At 44.8% G+C, this 22866-nt stretch overlaps 4 protein-coding genes across 6 annotated transcripts; 2 read left to right on the top strand and 2 right to left on the bottom strand.

Annotated features, from left to right (window-relative positions):
• Window positions 1–2244: 2244 nt before the first annotated feature.
• On the bottom strand, window positions 2245–10211 carry LOC144741954 (stathmin-like). 2 transcript variants are annotated; one of them, XM_078624445.1, is made up of 4 exons: window positions 10199–10211; window positions 2656–2828; window positions 2385–2576; window positions 2245–2313 (listed from the first exon to the last, which is right to left on the bottom strand). In XM_078624445.1, the coding sequence occupies exons 1-4, from the start codon at window positions 10209–10211 to the stop codon at window positions 2245–2247; spliced, it is 447 nt and encodes a 148-aa protein (XP_078480571.1). The 2 variants fall into 2 exon arrangements, with proteins under 2 accessions (XP_078480571.1, XP_078480570.1); XM_078624444.1 differs by lacking the exon at window positions 10199–10211 and adding an exon at window positions 2917–2932.
• MANEAL (mannosidase endo-alpha like) lies at window positions 7496–10144 on the top strand. 2 transcript variants are annotated; one of them, XM_078624448.1, is made up of 4 exons: window positions 7496–7979; window positions 8952–9061; window positions 9178–9254; window positions 9508–10144. In XM_078624448.1, the coding sequence occupies exons 1-4, from the start codon at window positions 7496–7498 to the stop codon at window positions 10142–10144; spliced, it is 1308 nt and encodes a 435-aa protein (XP_078480574.1). The 2 variants fall into 2 exon arrangements, with proteins under 2 accessions (XP_078480574.1, XP_078480575.1); XM_078624449.1 differs by lacking the exons at window positions 7496–7979; window positions 9178–9254 and having other exon boundaries at window positions 8991–9061.
• Window positions 10212–15746: 5535 nt separating the features above from the next.
• LOC144741952 (3-oxoacyl-[acyl-carrier-protein] synthase, mitochondrial-like) lies at window positions 15747–17552 on the bottom strand. Its single transcript, XM_078624443.1, is given in 5 exon segments — window positions 15747–16161; window positions 16246–16297; window positions 16553–16778; window positions 16780–17192; window positions 17489–17552. Coding segments are annotated over 5 exon segments (1170 nt in total).
• A 3-nt stretch (window positions 17553–17555) lies between these two features.
• LOC144741951 (peptide-N(4)-(N-acetyl-beta-glucosaminyl)asparagine amidase-like) lies at window positions 17556–21648 on the top strand. Its single transcript, XM_078624442.1, is given in 15 exon segments — window positions 17556–17607; window positions 17610–17655; window positions 18198–18312; window positions 18408–18605; window positions 18959–19126; window positions 19197–19408; window positions 19502–19548; window positions 19551–19622; window positions 19735–19823; window positions 19825–19881; window positions 20006–20116; window positions 20197–20370; window positions 20695–20880; window positions 21215–21392; window positions 21473–21648. Coding segments are annotated over 15 exon segments (1881 nt in total).
• Window positions 21649–22866: the final 1218 nt, after the last annotated feature.

Below are 22866 nucleotides of genomic sequence, written 5' to 3'. Positions count from 1 at the left end.
GTGCCTGCAGGGAAATCCGGATTGAGTGTAATAGGAGAGAGAAGAGAGTTCCTCTCTCTCTTCCCAAATGTTTATTGATATCACGCCAGACTTTAACACTATATAAATTATGGGATTATGCAACCTCATATTGATATTCTTGGGGTCACAGGTAAGGAGACCCCACGGGGAGTATGGAGCTGCACGCCCAGGAGTCCACACAAGTCTCCCCCCGGGAATTGAACTTTTAATCAGTTTTCTTCCCCTGTAGAGTGAAAACTCCCCACTTGAGAATTTGTTTCATCTTACTTTGCAATAAAAACCAGATTCAATTAGCCAAAAATGAATTCAAACAAATGGTAACTGAATTAACTTACCTGCGCTTAATGCTGAGAAGACAGAGGTGATTGATCTTTGACCTTTCATTTTTGGGAACGAAAACAGTGTTCACTTTAACTCCATGTCATTAACAACAAAAGAAAGACAGAACTCTTTATTTATTGACTCTGACTTGATTTACTGAATACAGCCAGAATTAAGGGATTTTTGTCTAAAAAAAAGACAAGAAAATTCATGTATTATTTTCAGATTAGACCACTGCAATCCATTCGACAACAACAGCTGATCCAGAATGTTGCCTCCTAACCTTAACTATACAAACACCAGGAAATTGGATCGTTTTACACCAGTCCTCAGATCACTACACTGGCTTCCTGTGAGTCAAACGATCAAACTTTAACATCTGACTGTTGGTCAACAAAGCACTGAATGGTCCAAGGCCAAAATCTATCCTTGACTCATTAACTCCCAATGATGTATCCAGACCCCTCAGGTCTACTGTGTGTTCCCAGAACCAAACAAAGTAAAGCAGCTTTCAGTTTTTTGCTCCTGTGGAACAATCTCCCTACACACTTGAGGTCTGCACAAACACTTCAGTTCACTTAAATCAGGCTTAAAAACATCATTATGTACTGCAGCTTTTACTTTGATTCTGTGTATCATTTGATGATATTAAAGACAGGGGCCCGGATCAATATCCTGCACTTGGCTGTAGCTTTTATTCTCCAGTTTATCTGGGCTGTTGTGATTGTATGCTGTTGGATTATGTTATATAACTAACTCCTATTTATGCATTTTTATTCTATTTTAGTTAGTGTCTTTTTACTTTGTTTGTCCTTTTTTGCTCTTCTTTGATGTTTTTTTTTAATGGCATCTTCTGCTTCTGTAAAGCACTTTGAATTGCCTGGTGTATGAAATGTGCTTTAAAAATAAAGTGGTCTTGCCTTGCTCTGATAAAGTTAACTGGTTTGCCAGCAGCTTTAAATTTTCTTTCACTGACCAACTGCAACAACCTAATACTTGTTAAAACAGTTGATCCTTTAAATTTCAGCAACTTTTCATTGTGCACTCATCCACGACATTTGGGTTATTGTCATCCTGTCCGATGTCACTGATTTTTACTTGATGTTCAGGAGGTCGAGGTTTTTCATCCTTCCATAACGAACGTGATGCCGATGACGTTAGCCACCAGTATTGGGATGTGGTTATCCAAGAAAAGTACATATAATCTTCAAAGGAAGGTTTGATTTATTTTTGAAGTTCTTGCTTCAGCCACCATGTTTCACAGGTCAAATACACTAAAACACCAGAGTGGAATGAGTACAGCAACAAAAAACATGTGCTGATGTGTTTTTATTGGTTTTAGTACAATAGCCACTGTAACTATTAACATAACAAAGTGTATTGCTCTTGTCGGCCCATTTGTGGACGCCTCCTCAGTGATGTTCATTCACAGCAAGTCATGTGCTTTGAAGACGATCCCATGTTTTTACAAAAGCAAAGAGTCAGCACAAAAAAAGCTGAGCAACACCGCACACCTGTAGAACAGTTGATGCCTCGGTTGAAACTTGTGCTACTGTTTTTTGAAAGATTTAGAATAAGTGCAGACAACAGGGACATTTTTTCCCAAAGCTACTATGTAGAAATAGGCAGTGATCAAAGAGCTATGCATAGAAACATGCGTCCACTAAAAAGGCAAGAACACATTGCTATTCTCTAAAGCGCTGACAAGTCACATGACACAACGCATCAACTGAAAGGGGGTCGACAAGTAGAACCAGCGCAGGTACACTTCGAGCAAGAAAATTGAAAAAGGGTGTTGAAAAAGGTTGTTAAGAAAACAAATATACTGGTTCAAACAAAAAAAAGAAAGAAAAATAAATCTTTGGATACGTAAAAAACCTGTACAACCCCCGCTAGGAGCGCTCAGTCGTCTGAGGCATCTTCTGGCTCTTTGGTTTCCTTGTTCTTTCGCACTTCTTCCAACTTTTTGTCCTGTTCCAGCGGAAAAGTAAAATTTAGAGTCCAGAAGTCCATCTGACTCCAAGTGAAGGAGAAACACTCACCTTCTCCCTGAATTTCTCGTTCATCGCTGCCATGATGGCGGTGCGGTTCCCTTTGTTTGCCTCCATCTTCTGGTTCAGTTTCTCTTCCGCCAGCTTGCTGAAGTTGTTGTTTTCCTCCATGGCTTTCTGGAGCACCTCCTTCTCATGTTCACGCTTCTCTGCTAAGTGCTTGAGGACCTCAGCTTCATGGTTCTGGAAAGCAAATGACAGTTCACCTTTCTGACCCAAATGAGCGCAGTGTGTTTTGTAGAAAATCGCTCTGAACATTCACCTTGCGTCTCTCCTCCGCTGCGTCCAACTTCCTTTGAATTTCTTCCAGTGAGACATCTTTTTTCTTGGGAGGAGCCAGGGGAAACTCGCCCTTACCATCGGGAGCTGGAGCACCCAGGAGGACCTCAAAGGCCTGACCTGAGGCGCGCTTGTCCAGTTCTTTGACCTGGATATCTTCTCAGAAGGGACAAAGTATTAAGACACTGAACAGATCCTCCAGATCAGTATATGATTAATGTGAAAACTGGAAGATGACATTCACCTTCAGAGGCAGCCATCTTTACGTGACAAGGCTCAATCTACCTACAATGGAAACATCAGCAGATGAGACTCCTGTGCTTCCACAAAATATCATCAAATATGTGTTGATGTGTTACAAAATGAGCAAAAACACAAAGTTTAGTTACTGTTGTTTTCCCTCTTTGATCATATTTCATTTTCCCCATTTAGTCTTTTCTGAGATGGTTTATTCCTTTATGTATATATCTTATATATCATCATCTTCATCACCATCATTCTCTTATCCATCATCATCTTCATCCCCATCATTCTCTTATCCATCATCATCTTCATCATCATCCCCATAACCATCATCACCTCCACCAATGTTTCCGGCCACACCCACTTTAACGCCCGGATCAATAATAAAAGCGTCAATGAAACGTGGTCGATCAAACTGAGTAGATGACGCACAATGATGATGATCGATGCGCGTGAACGTGAATGCCTCGTGCCAGCGAGCAGAACAATGAAATACTGGCGACGCGAACAGCGGAGACAACCACCGCCCATCACTCGCTCACTCACTCACACACAGAAGCTTTGCACAGAAACGCGTCGCGCAACTGCGAACAAAGACGCTGATTCTTTGTCGGCTGATGTTCGAATATTTTCACTGAACAAACATCACCGACCTGTCCTTCATGTCCTCGAACCATCACCGAACTGTCCTTCATGTCATCGAACCATCACCGACCTGTCCCCTCGTGTCCTCGAACCATCACCGACCTGTCCCTCATGTCCCTGAAACATCACCGACCTGTTCCTCATGTCCTCGAACTATCACAGACATGTCCCTGAAACATCACCGATCTGTACCTCATGTCCTCGAACCATCACCGACCTGTCCCTCATGTCCCTGAAACATCACCGACCTGTTCCTCATGTCCTCGAACCATCACAGACATGTCCCTGAAACATCACCGATCTGTACCTCATGTCCTCGAACCATCACCGACCTGTCCCTCATGTCCCCCAGAAACAAACACAAACAACAAGAACTGTTGAAGTCTTGATCCATCAGGACAAAGACACGATGACGTCACACCCACCTTAAGCAGACGCGTCGCTCCTCTCACACTGACCCTCACGAGCACACTGCGTGAGTCTGCAGACGCGAGCGCGCCTAAATGGAGCGGAGCCGTTGCCGTCACGCGCTTTGCTGCCACTCATTGGTTTTACTGCAGCTCCCCGGGCTTTTGGGAAATGTAGTCAGACGGACGGACAGACGTCGTTGGTCCACACGACTCAGATCAGAAGGGATCACGGGAGCTTTAGTTTCTACCGACAATGGGATGTAAATGAGTGCCAGTGAACGTCAGTGAGTGTGAGTGAATGTAAAGGTCGGTCAACATCTGTAAAAATAAAAGTGAATGTCAGTGAATGACAGTGAATGTGAGTGAATGTGAATGCCAGCGAATGTCCATGAGCATGAATGTCAATGTCAGGTGAACCTAAATAACGGTGAATTTCAATATCAGTGAATGTGAATGTCAGCGAATGTGAATGTCAATAAATGTCAGTGAATGTGAATGACAGTAAATGTGAGTGAATGGGAATGACAGGGAACATGAATGTCGGGTGAACGTCAGTGAATGTAAATGAAAGTGAATGTCAGTGAACATGAACGAATATGAATGAAGATGAATGCGTGTTAGTGAACGTCATGGATGATGTAAAGTGAAATCAGCTTCAGTTCTATCTGGCTGATTCTATATTTAGCTCACGTGAACAGACTCAGACCAGCTGAAAATTTGACTCTTTCATCTATTTTTACTCATTTTCTCTGCTTGTATCTGCTGACGTGTTTCATAAGAAGTCAGATGTAACAGCTTTTTCTCTGTCCCAGGATGTCATGGCAATGGTCCCACATCCATCTGTCTCACGGTTTACAGCTGGACACAAGGACTGAGGACACAGGGAGTGAGGACAGAGAATCAGAGACAGGGAGGGAGTGAGACACCTGAGAGTAGATTTCATGTCTTCGGGATGAGGAGGATGAAGTGGAGGAGACTCTAAAGGCACATGACGTATTATAATTATAATTGAATAATGAATGGACATACTGGAGCTCAGAGCCTGACCCACTTTCACATCACACACACATTCCCACAGCATGATAGTGGATTGACACTTGCGGTGTGTCTGGCAGACATGTTTGTCTCTGTTCTCTGAGCTGTAACCAGCGATTAGACACATCCCAGTCCATGTGATTGATGAACTATTTCCAGCTGATTGAAGAAAAGTAAACAAAAACAATGACGTTGATCCATCAAGTCACTCGACACATTTTATGTAACTGAGTTATATAACCACACTCTCAGCTGCTTCTTTCTCTGCAAGGCTGCTGCCCCCCCAATACACACACTGTCAGAAACAGTAAGTAACAGTGTGTTTGAAGGTTCTCAGTCATCACGTCGTGGTATCCCTCTGGAGTCCTCCCAGTGGACTCTGAGTTCACATAGGGGACTCTGTAGTCCACCTACAGAACTCTCTAGTCCACCTCCAGGACTCTGTAGTCCACATAGGGGACTCTGTAGTCCTCCTACAGAACTCTATAGTCCCACCTACAGAACTCTCTAGTCCACCTCCAGGACTCTGTAGTCCACATAGGGGACTCTGTAGTCCTCCTACAGAACTCTATAGTCCACCTCCAGGACTCTGTAGTCCACCTACAGGACTCAAGTCCAATCATATTTTATTTGTCTGTTCTCTCATGTAGACTTGTAGTTCTTGGGACAGGTCTTGGTCTCAATACCACTTTTTTAGTCTTGGTCTTGTCACGGTCTCGACAGACTTTGATCTCGGTCTCGGGTCCCTCGGTCTCGCAATGTCTCACACTGGCCGAACGGTCTCGATCACACATCACATCGATCACACATCAAGGTGACAGAATCTTGTGATCATCAGTTCTTCCTCTTGTTAATGTACAGTTTGAAGTCCAGTTTTGTAAAGTATTTTCATTCTGCATTTGATTTAATTCATTTGTGGTGCACCTGCCTGTGTGTCTTTGTGCTTATAATGGCCTTGTTTCAATAAATATATGGCATCATTGGTGTTTGAATAATATTTGCATATCGTTGTGATTTATTTAGCATTAGGCCTATGTCATTTCAGTGATGTTGATGTTATACTGTGTCATGTGGCTACTATAATGGTAAATAATGCAATTTCAAGTTGATAATTGTGTATTGATATTTAAAATTTACATTTCATCTACAAATTAAGTACGATTTAAATCAGTAACATACTTACCATGCATTACCATCAGTAACGTAATTACCATTTTTGCCATGTTTTTTAGGTGCAGGGTGGTGTTGGAGGCTTGTTATTTTGTTAGATGACTTTGGGACTAGCTAATAGTCTTGTCAGTTCTTAACAGCACTCATGAGACAAATAGTGGACAAATAGCAATCATTCAATCACCACACATATTTGATCACAGCCAATTGATTAAAACATTTATAACGTGTTCACACACAAGACACTGTCTCTGTATTATTGGGCCTGCAGTTGAATACAATGTCATATTTATACTCAGCAGATGAACCCGGTATGGTGCTCATGTTCTAACTCATGCAAGATGGCAAAAAGCCATCTTGCAAAAAGCCAAGTTTCAGTCTAGGTCTTGAGCTGAACTGGTCTGGGTCTTGACTTGGTCTTGTTGAACACATATAGTGCATATCATTTCGGCTGTTCAACCTCCTTTATTCATGTTTTATATAAGCTAAATAACCCTGGTTGCTAGGTTCAGTCAAACGTATTTTGAATTAAAAATTATGTTCAGTCAAATATTGATACCGTTATTCACCAACATATCCTGCCCCTCTCCCGTTCATAAATGAATACGTTAATTAAAACAGTGTGGACCTTTCACCAAGATTATTCCAATCAAAACAGTGAATACATGTTAAGGATTTGAAGAAAAAGGGTCTGTGTGAATGAACAAAAGATCTTGCCATTCCTGACTGGATTGGAAAATTATGTTAAAAAAAAGTACTTTGAAAAGTGTTGTTTCTCAACTACGCCATTAACAACACGTAATTGAGAAAGCGTTTTAGTTTTGTGATTCTGATTGGGAGACAGCGTTGCCGCTTAGCCCCTCTTCCCCCCCACCTCCTCTTCCTCCTCCTCCTCCTCCCCCTCCTCCAGGAACAAAGGCTTTCGGACAATAATCCCGTCATTGTCGCCACCTGCTGGACAAATTGCTGAACAGCAGAAACAAAAATCATTTCGTACTCTTCGACGGTGTACGCGCATGCATGTCTCACGATGCTTCAGCAGAACGGCAGTTGGCAGCGGAAGGAGACAAACACCAAACCTCGACGGAGGACGAGGACGTGATGTCCGCGGAGAGACGAGACAAAGCGGAAGTACGGACCCTAAAACCCCACGTGATCTAGCGGATGGACGTGGACGAGCAGCTGGAGAAATGGTACGTCTGTCCGTGTCCTTCCTGTCCCCGCCGACTGTCCTCCGTGTCCCTCACTGACTGTCCACAGTGAAACGATGAGCGCGTGGAACAGTTAACTGGCGTCTCCTCAGCACCACGGACAGCGATCATGACTCGGCTCCGGAGAAAAGCTTTGGTCGCGCTTCTCCTCTTCACCTTGTTCATCTTTGGGATCTTGATGGGACTGAGGACACTCAAACCCAGCGACGGCTTCTCTGACCTGTCGCCCGGGATGGACTTCCTGGGAGACAGATCGAACAAGAGGCGTCTGGATGTGAAAACGGAAAACCTTGGCAGCAGTAACACCAAGGTGGTTGTCTTTAACTCGGATCGAGACCACAGCATCTTCTATGATGTGCACATCTTCTACTACCTGTGGTACGGTTGTCCGAGCGTGGACAGGAAGTACATTCACTGGGACCATGTCCTGGTGCCCCACTGGGACCCAAAGATTGCAGCCAGTCACGCCCACGGAAGACACGATCCACCCGAGGACATCGCCTCCAGCTTTTACCCGGAACTGGGACCATACAGCTCCAGAGACCCAAAGGTGCTGGAGGACCACATGTCCCAGGTCAAAGCTTCTGCGGCAGGTGAGGACGAGCTCATCAAGTACTTGCTCACCAAAGTACTTGAAAAGACACAGTATCAAGTATCACTGAAGTTTAATTAAAGTTAATAATGCTTGTGTCTTTTTCATATAAAGCAACATATTGGATCAAATCTCATATTTCCATCTGATCAATGACAAAATAATGAATGTGAATCAATAATTAGACGTGATATCAAACAAGAATCAATAAATATTAATACATAATTATAATGAAGATCAATTATGATAGCTAAAAATGTTTAAAATAATCAATATTTGTTGTCCCTTCAATTCAATTGAAGTCTTTTTTATTTTTGTTTGTATAGCCCAACGTCACAATTGTCAGACAACACCCTCTGATCTCTGACCCTCAGTCAGGGTGAGGAAAAAGAGCCCAAAAAGCCCTGTAACAGGGGAAAAAAGGCAGAAGTCTCAGGGAGAACCTTAGAAAGAGGTCTTTCCATCTCCTTGGGATGGACAGACCAGCAGTAGGTGTTGACTGTACAGACAATGATTAAGAGATTCATTTCCTGAAAGCTGTTAAAGAGTCTTTCTTTGTCTCCCACTAACTGCTTACCGCTTACGCGAGGGAAAACAATCATATAGTACGAGAATTAACTAACGTACATGACACACAGGTAACAGGTACCACATGACACACAGGTGGCAGGTAACAGGTAACACATGACACACAGGTAACACATGACATACAGGTAAAAGGTTACACATGACACAGGGGAAACAGAAAACGGCCAGTAGAACGCAAATGACAACTAGGAGTATTTTTCAGAAATGGAACCGGACCCTGACTCTGATCTAAACATGACCCTGATACGAACCTGACAGATACAGCACATCTGCGTCTAGTGATAAACAGCGGCTATTGTTTTCAGACTGGCGACACGTTTCAGTCATATCATGACCCAAAATGTTCACAGTTCCACTCTGAGCAGACGTTGCCCCTCTTTCACAGGGGTGCTGGTCATATCCTGGTATCCTCCCGGGGTGGCAGATGACCACGGTGAGCCCAGTGACGACTTGGTTCCTGCCGTCATGGACGCCGCCCACAGACACAGCATCAAGGTAACTAGTGAAACAGCCTGTATGTTTGACTTTCTGATGGTTAGTGTTGACTGTGTGGTGACCAGCTGACGGTGACTGTTCCTCGTTCTCTCACATCCGATGTTTTTTTTCCACAGGTGACCTTTCACATACAGTCGTACGAGGGGCGGACCGACCAGAGCGTCCACGACAACATAAGATATATTATTGACAGGTAAGTTCATCTTGTGCATGTTTACTTTTCTGTGGTTCACAGAAGAAATATCTCAGAAAGAAATATAAATCTGCAACTCATGGAATCTCCTGTCCATGATACACTTCTAATGACAAATTTGGTGACTGACCTTCTCACCCTTGGGGGAAAGGCAGTGCTAGCTTGCTTAGATACTTACAAACTCATCTCCTCTGAACAGAAAGAATATGTTTGATTGTGGCAAGAATCATCATTCCTCTCTCCTCGTTTTGAGGTATGGGAAACACAGCGCCTTCTACAGATTCCGATCGAGCACAGGACAAGTTCTCCCTCTGTTTTACATCTACGACTCCTACCTGACTCCGTCTGAGTCGTGGGCTGAGCTTCTTACTGCTCGAGGCTCACACAGCATCAGGGACACACCTTATAACGGGGTTTTTGTTGCCCTCATTGTGGAAGAGCGCCACCAACAGGACATCCTAGCGAGTGGCTTTGATGGCATGTACACATACTTTGCCTCCAATGGCTTCTCCTTTGGCTCCTCCCATCAAAACTGGGACGCCATCAAGACCTTCTGCGACGCAAACAATCTCCTGTTCATTCCCAGCGTGGGTCCAGGGTACACGGACACCGCTGTTCGGCCATGGAACAACCATAACACTAGGAACCGTGTCAATGGGCGGTACTATGACACTTCACTGCAGGCTGCTCTTTCTGTTAGACCAGACATTGTTACCATCACATCCTTCAACCAATGGCATGAGGGCACACAGATAGAGAGGGCAGTGCCCAAGAAATCGATGACCCGGTTGTATCTGGACTATCAGCCCAATCAGCCTGGTCACTACTTGGAGCTCACACGCCAGTGGGCCGAGAACTTTATCAAGGAAAAGGACAAGTGGCTGATGTGAAGTGGTTCTTCTGATGGTCTGTTTGAAGTCCATCATGGTTTCCATAGCACCTACCAGCTGATGCCATGTAACGATGATTCCATTTGCAAAGCCAAACGTTCGGTTTCCTCTGATAAATGACACAAATTAAAATGTGATTGAGTGACAAGTTCAAGGGAATGTTACGTCTGTTGGAAAAACACTTGAACGTATTTCATTTTACACACACACACGCACACACACACACACACACACACACACACACACACACACACACACTCACGACAGTCCTGCTGTGATTTCCCTTGACAAAAATACTGATGATCACTTCCACGAGATTACAAACATCATATTACCTATTAAACAGAACAGTGTCACCATTTGGGTGCATGCCACTCGCCTTCTTCTGCAGACCTGTTGAATTCATTGTGTTTGTCAGTGGAACGTTACTTATCAGCATCGAAAAATCAAACTGCATCATCAGACTGGTCAGTGAAGAATGACACTACTGTTACCACACTGCTTATGGTATCGTGAAAGCAGGACAGCTGTCAGCAGTGTTGAGGGGACAAGGCGTCAACAAGGCGTGTAAACCCTAACCAACTGAAGGGATGTGAATCCAACACTGAGGCCAATTCGATCCGCATCTCAATACACTGACAGCAATAAGATACAGTGACGCCCCCCTGCCGATACAATGCCATACAATTCACCCTTGATCACGATGCCATTCATTTAAGATTTGACAACGATTTTCATTCATACGATGCGATTCAGTCCAGTACAATTCATGATGTGAACGATTCCACACAATACACAGAACTTCTAAGCCCGCATCTGGTTTGTAAACATTACTTATTTTCTCTCTCTTTTCTTTCCATGTGAAGGATGAATTTGATCGGTGATTTTCTATGAATCAAACCAATAAATCCTACTTAAAAAGAAGTTGCAATTCAATATGGTCCAGAGTCAGAGGATTGTTTTATTCCTAATAAACACTAAATCATAAATTCATTTGTTTTTAATCTCATTCTCCATCGACACCATGTCCCTTTTCAGGAGATAAAGAAGATAAACTATGTATGACAAGTACATTTGAGTACATTACTTGCTGATACTGAGTACCAATATGAGTACTTCTTAATGCATTACAGTTCTTGGTTACTTTTGAAAATATGCTTTATTGCAGTTTTTAGACTGTAACAAAGTGCTGCTACTGACATTTAACCATATGTTTTGTGAAACATTGTATATTGCCATACATTTCAATAATTGTTAACACATTCAAGTGTAACAAATTATCATTACTGACATTTTAACATTCAACTGCAAAAACAAACATGGCCATGCCAGGCATTTTACTCTCATGTAATAAGAGATTTCAGTGCCAACATAAAACTGTGGCAGAACAACTGAAATGATACATTATCATGTCAACGTCAGCCTGTTTTGAAAAAGTCAGTGGCAGGTTCTTTTTGATGAAAGAAAGAAGATTCTCTGCATTATCAGGTGTGAGTATGTTTCTGTTTTCATCTAAAGTGTGTGACACTGAGCTAAACAGTCTTTCACTGTCCACACTGCTGCATGGTGCTGTGAGATATCTGTGACATTTGAGCCAGAGTAGGAAACCCCAGTTTCCCCAGTACTGCAGTGGGTTGTCTTCCCTAGTAGCTGTGGTCTTTCCAAGGTATGTCTCGAACTGAATGGAAGCACCCACAGGTGCACTTCTAAGGGATGTTGATTCGTGCTCATCTGCTATCTCATCAAACACACAGTCCAGACGACTGCTGGCCTTTGTCTGTAGTAGCTTTCTGGCAGGTGGCTTCCCCAGATCTGCCTGCTTGTTGGTCTCTCTTCTTAACACCTTCTGCAGCTCCAGCATCACCATCTCCTTGACCTCTGGAGCAGTACTGATGTGAGGAAAAGCTATCTTTATAACTGCAAATAGTGAAAAATTAAATATGAAATACCATTAAACCTAAAATATAAATATTATAAAATTATAAAATATAAAAAGGAAATGTATAAAATATATTATAAAAATATAATTTTTGATCATACTCTGTCGCATGCTGAACAAACAGACTGGCGCACACAAACACTAACATACAGTTCTGGAAAAACTGCAAAATTGTCAGTATTTCTGATTTGACTATTTATAGGTATGTGTTTAAGTGAAATTAACATTTTTGTTTCATTTAATCTACTGACAAAATGTTTCAAATTCCAAATAATAATGCATGCAAAAAAGATGCAATGTTTTCAGACCTAAAATAATGCAAAGAAAACAAGATCATATTCATTTTTAAACATCACAATACTCATGTTTTAACTTAGCAAGAGTTCAGGAATCAATATTTGGTGGAAGAACCCTGATTTTTAATCACAGCTTTCATGCGTCTCGACATGCTCTCCACCAGTCTTTCACATTGTTCTTGGGTGACTTTTATTCCACTCCTGGCGCAAGAATTCAACAAATGCTGGAATGGATTGGCTGTCATACGTGTAGAGATGATGATTTCAGAAAAAAAATGCAGTGGTCTCTTAATTTTTTCAAGAGGTGTATTTAGACTGACATGCTCAAAGACAAATCAGACTGACACACACATGAACAGACAAATACACAAAGACGGAGCGCATTCAGTCGACAGACATACACAAATAAATGCAATGACAGACACACATTACCTTGGATCGAGAACAGTTGCAATGCAGTTTTTCCCAGTGCCCTCTTCTGCTCGATAGTGTGTGCTACTCCAGCGGGTCTGCACGTCGGGTTGGAGTCTTTTTATTGACTGGTTGAGCTGCAACTGAATATGATCCAGGCGTGAGAAGGCTAAGGCGGAATGTTTAAAATGTCCAACTATTCTCCGTCCGTCTGCCTCTGAAGATAAGTACTGAACGATAGAAGATAAGTATTGAACGTGTAAACATACATAAAAAACACACATACAAATAAATCAAACATATGAGTTTCGTGTCTTAATGTGAAATGACACAGGTAAAAAAAGTAAAAGTAAAAAAGTAAAAAGTGGAGAAAAGAAGGTGCAGAAAAGATGGAAAGACAAGTCAGTCGATCATCTGACGTGAATCCAGTTGGAAATCAATGAAGAACTCAAGGCAGACACCTTCCATGTTTGAACAGTTTATGTGGAAGAACGAGCCAAAATCACACCTGAGCAACGTCTGAGATGAGCTGCTCCAACAGGAGGCGTCTGAAGCTTCATGACCAACTTTTCTACGGAGTGTTAAAACACTTTTCAGTGTGTTCAACACGTGCTCCCTGTGGCATTTCACTTTATTACGCATTATATCGGCTAAAATAGGGCGCATTTGTCGGCCGCATGTTAGGGCCTATTTATGTGAAACAGTGCCATCATACGTTGAATTTGAATTTCAAACTCTGAGCCCTTCATCTGTAAAATAATTTGGACACCATTCAACGTCGTGCGTCAGAGTCCTTTTTACCACTTCTGCTCTCTGCCCGCATCCCACAAGTGTATCTCATTGTCTCTTCTCATCTCATTGTCTTTAATTAGTCAGTATGTTCAGTGGGCATTCCTTGTATAGAATCCTGTTTACAGTTATTACAGTTATTTCCTCTTGTTTTGAAAATCAACATTTGCATACTGGACACATTCACTCAGAGAAACAGGTCAGAGGTCATTCAGAGCCGACAGTAAAATAATAACATTGAAATTCACTGTAATTCTTTTACTACTTTCATTTTTGCAATATAATTCTGCACTCAGAACCTTTTTATTTCCACAGAGAAGAACCACAGAGTGCTAATTCAAAACTAGTACGAGACTGAGGTAAACACAGGGGAGCTGATTCTCTGTCAGGCTTTTAGTGATCAAAAATCCAATATCACAGACTTACTTCTGTGCTTTATTTTTTTAAAAAGAATACTCAAGATGTTGTTTTGAAATTAAAGTATTTAGTACCTTTCCTGTCTTACAATATCATTTTCCAGATATTTCAAAATTTTATCCAGAAGTATTTATGATATTACATGATTCGATGGTTTGCAAAAAATGAAGTTGGTTTTGGAATAACTCTTTGCACGTCCATGAACAGATGCATCTGTACGTTTGGACCCGTGTGCTCTCATAATACGAGTACACAGCAAATGTCCTTTCTGTCACACAACAGTACTTATGTCATCAGTGTCATCGGGTTTCTTGGGCTTACTAGGCAAAGACTTAAGGTACTCCAGGTGTCGTCGCACATCCTCCTGGTTCATGCGAACATAATACACCACGTACGAAATGACCATGGCAAACCAACCGAACATGGTCACCAGCATCGCATAGTCTGTGGTCCTTTTGGCAAGGAAAGTTTGTCCCTCCTGGTCCTGAAGCTCAGAGCTCCTGCAGAGGACCCAAGCGGCGGCCTCGTGGTTGTGGGCCATCCCACTGATGGCCTGTGGAGGGCACAGTCACAATGCCAGGGGTTATCATCGATGATGACTCGTGCCTTCAGCTGAGCAAAGGCGTCTTTGTGTAGTGATGCGGTTGTGAGAGAGGTCCAGTACCTGTAGCGTTGCTCCGACACCACTGAGTCAACGGACGTCTGGGACCTTTTTTTAGGATCCTGAGATATTGATGGATGGATGGACAGATGAATGGATGGATTAATAAATGAATGAATGGATAGATGGATTGTTGATGGGTGGTTTGGGTTAGGGTTAGTAAGGGCCCCATATCCTGCAAAGTCTAGACATCAGGACTGGATGTGCCCATGCCTGACCTAGGGATTTCCTGATCTAAGGAATTGATGAGAGAGATGGAAAGATGATAACATTTTCAATTAATCAGAAACTGGTGGATAAGAACAGCTTTTATTTTTCGAAGTTTTTGAAGACTTGTCGCTTAGTTGCTACGATCATCAACAAACGTACCCTGACCAAACAGACCCTAAACCTAAAATCAAAGTACATCTGTTTCATAGTGTTTCCTCTATTCAGAATAGTATTATAATTACATCCGACAGGACCCTGGTCCTGGACGGTCAGTGCTGTTTCACACTGTAATCCTCGGACCTCCAGTCTGTCCTTGACTCAGATGTTCCTTCACTATTAGCCACCTCATGAACGCCATGTACCATCCAGGATTTGACTTAAGAGTTTCTGACACTAAACAAGGCTGGTACTGTTGGGGAAACTAATGAGAACTTTCAGGGACATTCTACCTCACTGACTTGTGTTTCAAACCAACTGCTTGGCACTGAACACAATGTCATCTGCTTGAAGAGAAAACAGATCGGACAGTTCTAATCTTCAAAACATCTTCAAGAAGCTTCATGTTCCTGTGATAACACTTGCAAAACATTAAGGAGAAAGTCAATAATTAGAAGTTAGAAACTTTACCAGAATTGAAATTTGTTTCAATCTTTGTGTGTTTCACCTTTTTGCCTAATTTTAATTTGAGACTGTTGTAAGAACAGTACATGTTTGTTGTTGCACATTTTTAGACGTGGGAATGTGTTTATGTTTGTGAAAAAATAATAAAAAATAACCAGCGTGTTGTATACATCAGGTTTCTGTTGATAAGGTTAGGGTTAGCAAACGCCCGTATGAGGAGAAAAAACGACACCAGCCACATTCATGGAAGTTTTCACGTCAGAACTCAGATGTCATATTGGACAAACACAGAGATGCGTTGGTGCCACCAAACCCAAACGAGTTACAGAGGGCAACCCGTCGACCCTGTGTCAGCCATGGCTGCGCTGTGCAGGGAACGTAGTTGAGGTTGAAATGTGGTTCGGTGCGGTCCAGGTTCAGCGTTGGGGGCATGGCACCGTGGTAACAGGCCAGAGCAGTGAACGCCACCTCCAGAGCTCCTGCAGCACCAAGCAGATGTCCAGTGGCTCCTTTGGTGGAGGACACAGCCAAAGGTCCAGCGCTCCATTCAAAGAGCCTCTTGATGGCGGCGTTCTCTGCAGCGTCACCCAGAGGGGTGGACGTGGCGTGGGCGTTCACATATGTCACATCTGCAGGGGACAGACCAGCATCTTTGAGGGCCGCTGACATACATCTGTGGAGACAAAAGTACACTCTGATGTTTGCTGGATGACAAATGAATGAATCGGTAGAAAATACAGCATCTCAAAGCCTGAACCTGAACGCTCCATCTCCATCTGCAGTAGGTGCCGTGATGTGGCTGGCGTCCCCTGACAGTCCGTAGCCCAGGACTTCAGCGTAGATCCTGGCTCCTCTGGTCACAGCGTGTTCCAGCTGTTCCATCAGGAGAACCGCGGCCCCCTCACCCATCACAAAGCCCTCCCTCTCTGGGTGGAATGGCCTGGATGCCAGCTGAGGTTCTTCATTCCATTTGGTTGCGAGAGCACGTGCCCTGGCGAAGCCAGCTATTGCCAGAGGACTGACACAGGATTCTGTTCCCCCTGAAACCATAGCAACTGCATCACCATGAGCAATGAACCTGGCAGCATCCCCCACAGCGTGAGCACCGGTGGCGCAGGCAGTGGACACCGCATGGTTCGGACCCTTTAGGCCATGTCTGATGCTTATGTGGCCGGCAGCCATGTTCACCAGGATGCGGGGCACAAAGAAAGGACTCACTCTGCTGTAGCCCTTCTCTGTGAAGAGAGAGCAGGTCCGGGCGATCTCCTCCAGGGACACCATGCCCGTACCGGACGGCCACCCCCGTCATCAGTTGTTCCTCTGGGGTTCGTGGGTACCATCCCGAGTCCTCCAGAGCCAGCTGAGCAGCTCCCAGGGCCATCACAGTGGCCGGGGACATGTTCCTCAGCTCACGTCGGGACACGAATATCTCTTCCATGAAGTGTCCCTCAGCGTCTCCTCTGGGGACCAGCGCTGCCACCCTGCAGGGGACGGACGCATACTCGTCCCGGTCCAGAGCCACGAGCCCGCTGTGGCCCCTTAGGAGCCGGTCCCACACCAGAGCTGTCCCGGTGCCCAGAGGACAAACGACGCCAATGCCTGTGATCACGACCCGGTGCCGGTAGGAGCTCGCGTGTCTGGACGCTTGGTTCGGACAGACGAGGACCCTGTTCCGAAGGAACGTCCGGTCTTCAGGCGTAGCTGCTGTCCGGTCCAACGGGCCAGAGACGGAGAGGACATGATGATGCTGGCACCAGAAGACTCAGCTGTTCTCAGAGGACCCAAGGGTGCCGGTGTCCACAGCAAACGCCTGATTAAGATCCCAAATATGATTGAGATTCAAGTTTTCTTTGTTGTTACTTGGAGGTAAAATTATCCAAATTAAACACAAGACAAAACAATCAAACACAGAAGTGATACATGAGTCGTTTATGCAACGACGACAACAACAACAACACATATTTTCATTCAGGCGCGCAAAGGTCAGCTCAAGCTCGGACCCGACCGGACTCGGTTCTGAAAGTGTCTGCTGACGGTGGATACGGGTCGTTCAGCGGGTCTCATGTCATGTCTTTGTCCCCAGCGGTCCGAACTCTGTGTGAAAACTCCAACGATGTCTTCCTGACGTCTCCACGTTGTTGCTGACGTACGCAGATAACATTTTAAGGTCGGTGCAGTTCACAACCGGAACGTCGTCATCAGCTCCAATTTTTAGTTAACAGCGTTTACTGCGCTTACGTCTTCAGCTGCTGACGTCCTCCATGGAGGCTGTTTGCTTCGACTAGTTATCGGTTTTCATTTGTGACTGATTCGACTTCGGTTTTACCGACAAATAACCGAGAACACGAACTGAAGTGAGCTGAACAGTGGATGAAGGACAGACACGTCAGAGGTTGAAAAACAAAACAAAGAACATTTCCTCAAAGCACGAATTCTGAGAGGAGGCGGAGGATCCTCAGAATCTGTAGAGAAGTGCAGCAGCCAATCAGTCAGTAATGTTTATGTGACTGTGACGTAATGACCAGAGTAAACGATGAGTCATAAAGGAACATTTTTCTTCTGTTTCATATTTCTTCCTGGTTTCCTCATGTTTTCTTTATAAGCAAATGATACAGGACGTTACTGTTGTAACTGTAGATACAACAGACCAGTTAGAAGTATTAGAGAAGACTGTTCCAGTAGCCACTGTCTCACATCTCTTGTCAACAGGAATCCTGCGGAGGAGAAGTACAGGTCCATCCGTGTCAGCAATGCCACCTTCTCCACCAAGCTGCTGCCCGTCAGAGGTGCTGTGGAGGTCCTCTTTGAGATGGGCTTCGAGGAGGTAATGTCCTGCAACTAACAACAGCCGTATGTCATTTCAGATTGTTTAGTGAAGTGAATCACTGATGAACATACAAGCTCGTGTCCATCCCTCAGGCTGAGACCCATCTGCTGTTTCCCCCGTCTGCGTCAGTGGAACAGCTGAAGCTCATCAGAGAGTCCATAGCTGCAGAGAGGGATCAGAGGCTGCATGGAGTGCAGCCCACCTCAGCCGCTGGTCACACTTCTTCACCAGAAGGTCACATTTCCTCCAGCCAGACAATTCCAACACCTCTGTCACAGCCATCATCCTTGGTAACCATGTTTTCCCTGCTGGAATGGTTCTGCTCGCATCATCCAGCCAATGTCACACACTAACTCTTGACAATCACTTCTCATCCCAGTTTAGCATTAAATGTTGCCCAGACTGGTGGACCACTTTTAAGTCTGGAACATCAAAGTGAGACAGCCACAGTGTCATTTGTCCTCCTCCTCTTCTAATGATGAATCAGAGCTCTGTTGTCATTTTACGTCAGCAGATCTGTGAGCTGGAGGAGGCATGTGAAGGTCCACTTATAGCAATGATGATGGGAGGTGGTTGGATGTGGCGCTGTGAGGTGTCCATCAACCTCCATCAGTCACAATGCTTTTCCCTCTACGTCCACCAGGAGAGCAGCGTGAGCTTCTTCGTAATGCTGCAGTCCAACTTCCAGCATGTGCTGCTGTATGAGAAGCCTGAGCTGCAGCAGAAAGCCATATGTCACATCCCTGAGCAGCAGCTGAGGTCCATCGCTGAGCAGAAGCTGAAGGACACTCTGGAGGCCGAGCCAGGTCACATTCCCTATGTTCAGATCCATGGTGCTTCTCACAGGGTGCTGAACACTTCATCTCTTTGTAGAATGTCACCTTGGAAAAGAGGATCTCCTGGTGTTGGAGCTGCTCAGATGGTTCAAGCAAGACTTCTTCTCCTGGGTTGACTGTCTTCCCTGTAACTGGTGCGGGGGCCCAACCCAGAACACAGGCTCACTCAGTCCCACTGCGGACGATGTCCGCTGGGGAGCACAGCGAGTAGAAGACCACCGCTGTCAGAGCTGCCAGCTCTCCACCAGGTTCCCCCGGTGTGTTGTGCTCCAGTCTTGCTGCACAGCTCAGCAGAACATGACAGAAACATTTGACCTGCTCACACTAGTACCTTGTGTTGTCACTTCAAGCTACAATAATCCTGAGAAGCTGCTGGAAACCAGGAGGGGGCGCTGTGGGAGTGGGCCAACTGTTTCACCCTGTGCTGCAGAGTTCTGGGCCTTGAAGCCAGATACATCTGGGATAGTACCGGTATGTCCATGTTGTGGTCGGTCCCAGAGCTGCAGAGGGTTCCTGCCTTCGGTCTGACAGATTGAACAGCAGCACCAGCTTGTCAGAGGCTAACTGCTGAATGATGTTCCAGACCACGTGTGGACTGAGGTCTACTCACCGTCTCAGCGCCGCTGGCTCCACTGTGACTCCTGTGAGGGCGTCTGTGACAAACCTCTGCTGTAATGAGGGCGGCTGGAGGAAGAAGCTGGTGTATGTTCTGGCGTTCTCCAAAGACCAGGTCAGCCATCTGGATGCATGTTGGGGCCATGTGGTTGATTGTTCTGTCCACACTGATGTGTTCATTTTCTTAGGACCGCATCACGTGTTCGTATCTCTGACAGGTGTCTGTGTGTACTCTGCAGTTGGTGGATGTGACGTGGAGGTATTCCAGCAAACATCCAGAGGTCCTGTCCAGAAGGACCTGGGTTCAAGAGGCCTGGCTGCTGCACACTATTACCAGACTGAACAACGTGGTAGGTGGAGACCCTGAAGGAAAGACGAATGTCTGCACAACTGGTCAGTCATCTGCCTCAAATTCCCTGTCATGCTGAAGAGACAACGATCGCTGAGTCCAGGCAGGAAGAAGGAACTGACAGAGCGGCTGCTCTTTGAACTCGTCCAGTTCATCTCCCCCAAAAAGCCCAAACCAGGGGAGCTGGGAGGACGGAACTCTGGGTCTCTGGCCTGGAGAAGAGCAAGGGGCGAGACAGGAGGGGCGTCCATACAGGTAGTAGGCTATAATCTGACACTGTTACTCAGGAGCGTAGTCTCCTGCAGCTGTTGAAACATTCATAGAAATATTGCAGTGCTGTGAAAATACATCTGAATCAGTTGAATCATGTCCACACCCAGCTTTCGTAGAGCTGATGGACGGATTGAACAGAACCAGTACGCTAGTACGAATACAACAGTAGTTGTTTGGAAACGCTACAAATATGGAACTAAACATGGTGAAAGGTCCATTCACAAGGATTCTATTTCCTGCTTGAAATGTGAAGAAGCTTCCCCGCGAGCTACTCCATTGGTGTAAATGAATTTGTGTGCTGGTCAGTCTGCAGGTTATGTGTTCATACCTTGTGAGCAAGAGAGGATCGACAGGTTACTGCACGTGTGCTACAGTGCAGCGAGAGACCAGTATGTCCGCCTGTCTGCTGACCGCCAGCGCAGCAAAGGCTGGGACCAGTGTGTGTGGACGAAGGAGTCCATATTCCGGAAGGTGGAGACAGACTGGCAGATGGTATGATCCTGTGTGTTTGATTGACTGTTAACAACTGTGTCATTGATGGGTGTGTTCTGTTGTCAGTGTGTCCACACATGTGTCTGAGTTGGTGACATTGTCCCGCCAGCTGTATTGAACAAAACCTGGATAAAACAAAGCAACATTTGTGTGATTCAAACTCTGGAAGGAGGAACATTTTAGAACACTGATTCGACATTTAGAAAACTAATCACATCAGGAGTTACATGACTTTGATAAACTCGTTGAAATAGCTTCACTACTGTTCCATTTGAAATTAGATGTAATTCCATTTGCAGAATAACTTCAGCAGCTCTGGTGCGCCATTGTGCAGGTCTACCTCGCTCGCTCAGAGGGCTCCAGCACCGGAAGAATCAGCTGGAAGTTTGACCTGGCTCCAGCAGGAATGGCTGTGAAGTCTCTTTCCATCATGGTCAGGAGTCAGACGTTCCATTCCGGAAAGATCTGCTGGCATCTACAGGCAGATAAGTTCACGACAGAGTTCTCTGGAGGTACACTCAAGATGGTCAGAGCAGACAGACGGTGTGACAGGATTGGCTGCTGACCTGCACTCATGTTTTTGAACACTCAGATGGGACACTGCAGTCGTTCGATGGTTTACGTGGCTCCTCACAGGTCGTCGTATCAGCAGAACTTGGTGGTGAGAGCAACGCGTCATGGCAGCATGCTCAGCTCTTCAGACAGAGTTTGAAGGAGGAGGACTATTCTTTTGAGATCATCATTCACCTTGAAGATGCTGCAAACTAAGTAAGCACAGGAGCAATTAGTAGTTATGTCTGCGCACCACAAGGAGACTCCAAACGTGTGTGTCGGCTCAGTATACCTGAGCGACCTGAGCTGGTACCGTTAGCTCAGGTTGTTCCTCTGCTCTCACTGTTCTCACCTCTGGTTTCTGATAAGTGTCACATTGTTTCATGCACTGCATTACTGAATGAATGTTTGTGTGGAAAGAGATTGTTGGCAGTAAATGTGTGATGTATTAAATTTTCAGTGTCTTGCATTTTGTTCCAACGTGTTTCCATATTCAACGTGGGATCGAACACTAGTGTACATTGAAACGATGTATCTGAAGCTTCTCAGCGTCTCCCGTCTACACGGTGGATGTTGGTTCTATGAGAACAGGTAGTTTGAGAGAGTTATGAGAGAATTGTTGTGATTTGACACTTAACAAATAAAATCTGAATGGACTTCTCAGTCCTCCAGGTCCTGGGATCCTGCAAGCTTATTTGCTGGACTTGTAGTCAGCTTGAAGACGTTCCGCCACTCATCACAGAACCCTCTTCAGTTTAGAACTGACTCATTCCACTGCTGAAACAGAGTTTCAGGTTTGTCCATTGTTTGAGTCACCTGTGAGTCACTGTGTCGAGGGTTTAGTCTGATGGTTCTCCTGGTGAGAGATCCTCAGATGACAGCAGTCTGAGTTTAGGGCTTTTCCACAATTTTCCACCAATGACTGATGGAGTAAATCACAGCTAACCTCGGCTTAAAAAGGTTTTAAAGGAGCCGATCCTGATTGATTGGGATTATCAATCCCAATCAACGATCATCCGCCTCCATCCACCTCTCTGTCCCCTCAGCCCGTCTCGTCACCATGGAGAGCAGGGCTGGAACTCCCTTCCCACAGACCTCTGCCTGACCTCCCTGTCCCTCTTCAAATCCAAACTCAAAACTCACCTGTTCAGAATTGCCTACCTATTTTAACTTTTGCACCCCTACTGCTGGAAGGGGCTACTGATGTTTTATTGTTGTTTTTTGCTGTTGCTGCATCTGCTTTTATTTATCCTTGAGTGTCCTGAAAGGGGCTTTTAAATAACATTATTATTATTGTTATCATTGTAGCATATACTAGCTGATGCTAAGTCACTGCTAAGAGCCACAAACCATTATCTTTTGACTTGGAGAGTAAACCTTAGGTTTGAGGTCGCTTGAACAGAGTTGTAGTCGTACATTTCGATAAATCTACAC

The sequence above is a fragment of the Lampetra planeri genome, unplaced genomic scaffold, assembly GCF_965212315.1.
Source record: "Lampetra planeri unplaced genomic scaffold, kcLamPlan1.2.h2 scaffold_785, whole genome shotgun sequence".
NCBI classification, from domain to species: Eukaryota; Metazoa; Chordata; class Hyperoartia; order Petromyzontiformes; family Petromyzontidae; genus Lampetra; species Lampetra planeri.
This window is presented reverse-complemented; position numbering and strand designations above follow the sequence as displayed.

Coding starts and splice junctions, on each gene's coding strand:
- MANEAL (XM_078624448.1), top strand. CDS start 7,496: ATGACTCGGCTCCGGAGAAAAGCTTTGGTCGCGCTTCTCCTCTTCACC. Junction 9,062..9,177: donor CCCACAGACACAGCATCAAG/GTAACTAGTGAA, acceptor TTTTTTCCACAG/GTGACCTTTCACATACAGTC. Junction 9,255..9,507: donor ATAAGATATATTATTGACAG/GTAAGTTCATCT, acceptor CCTCGTTTTGAG/GTATGGGAAACACAGCGCCT.
- LOC144741954 (XM_078624444.1), bottom strand. Junction 2,577..2,655: donor CAGCGGAGGAGAGACGCAAG/GTGAATGTTCAG, acceptor TTTGCTTTCCAG/AACCATGAAGCTGAGGTCCT. Junction 2,314..2,384: donor ACGAGAAATTCAGGGAGAAG/GTGAGTGTTTCT, acceptor CCGCTGGAACAG/GACAAAAAGTTGGAAGAAGT.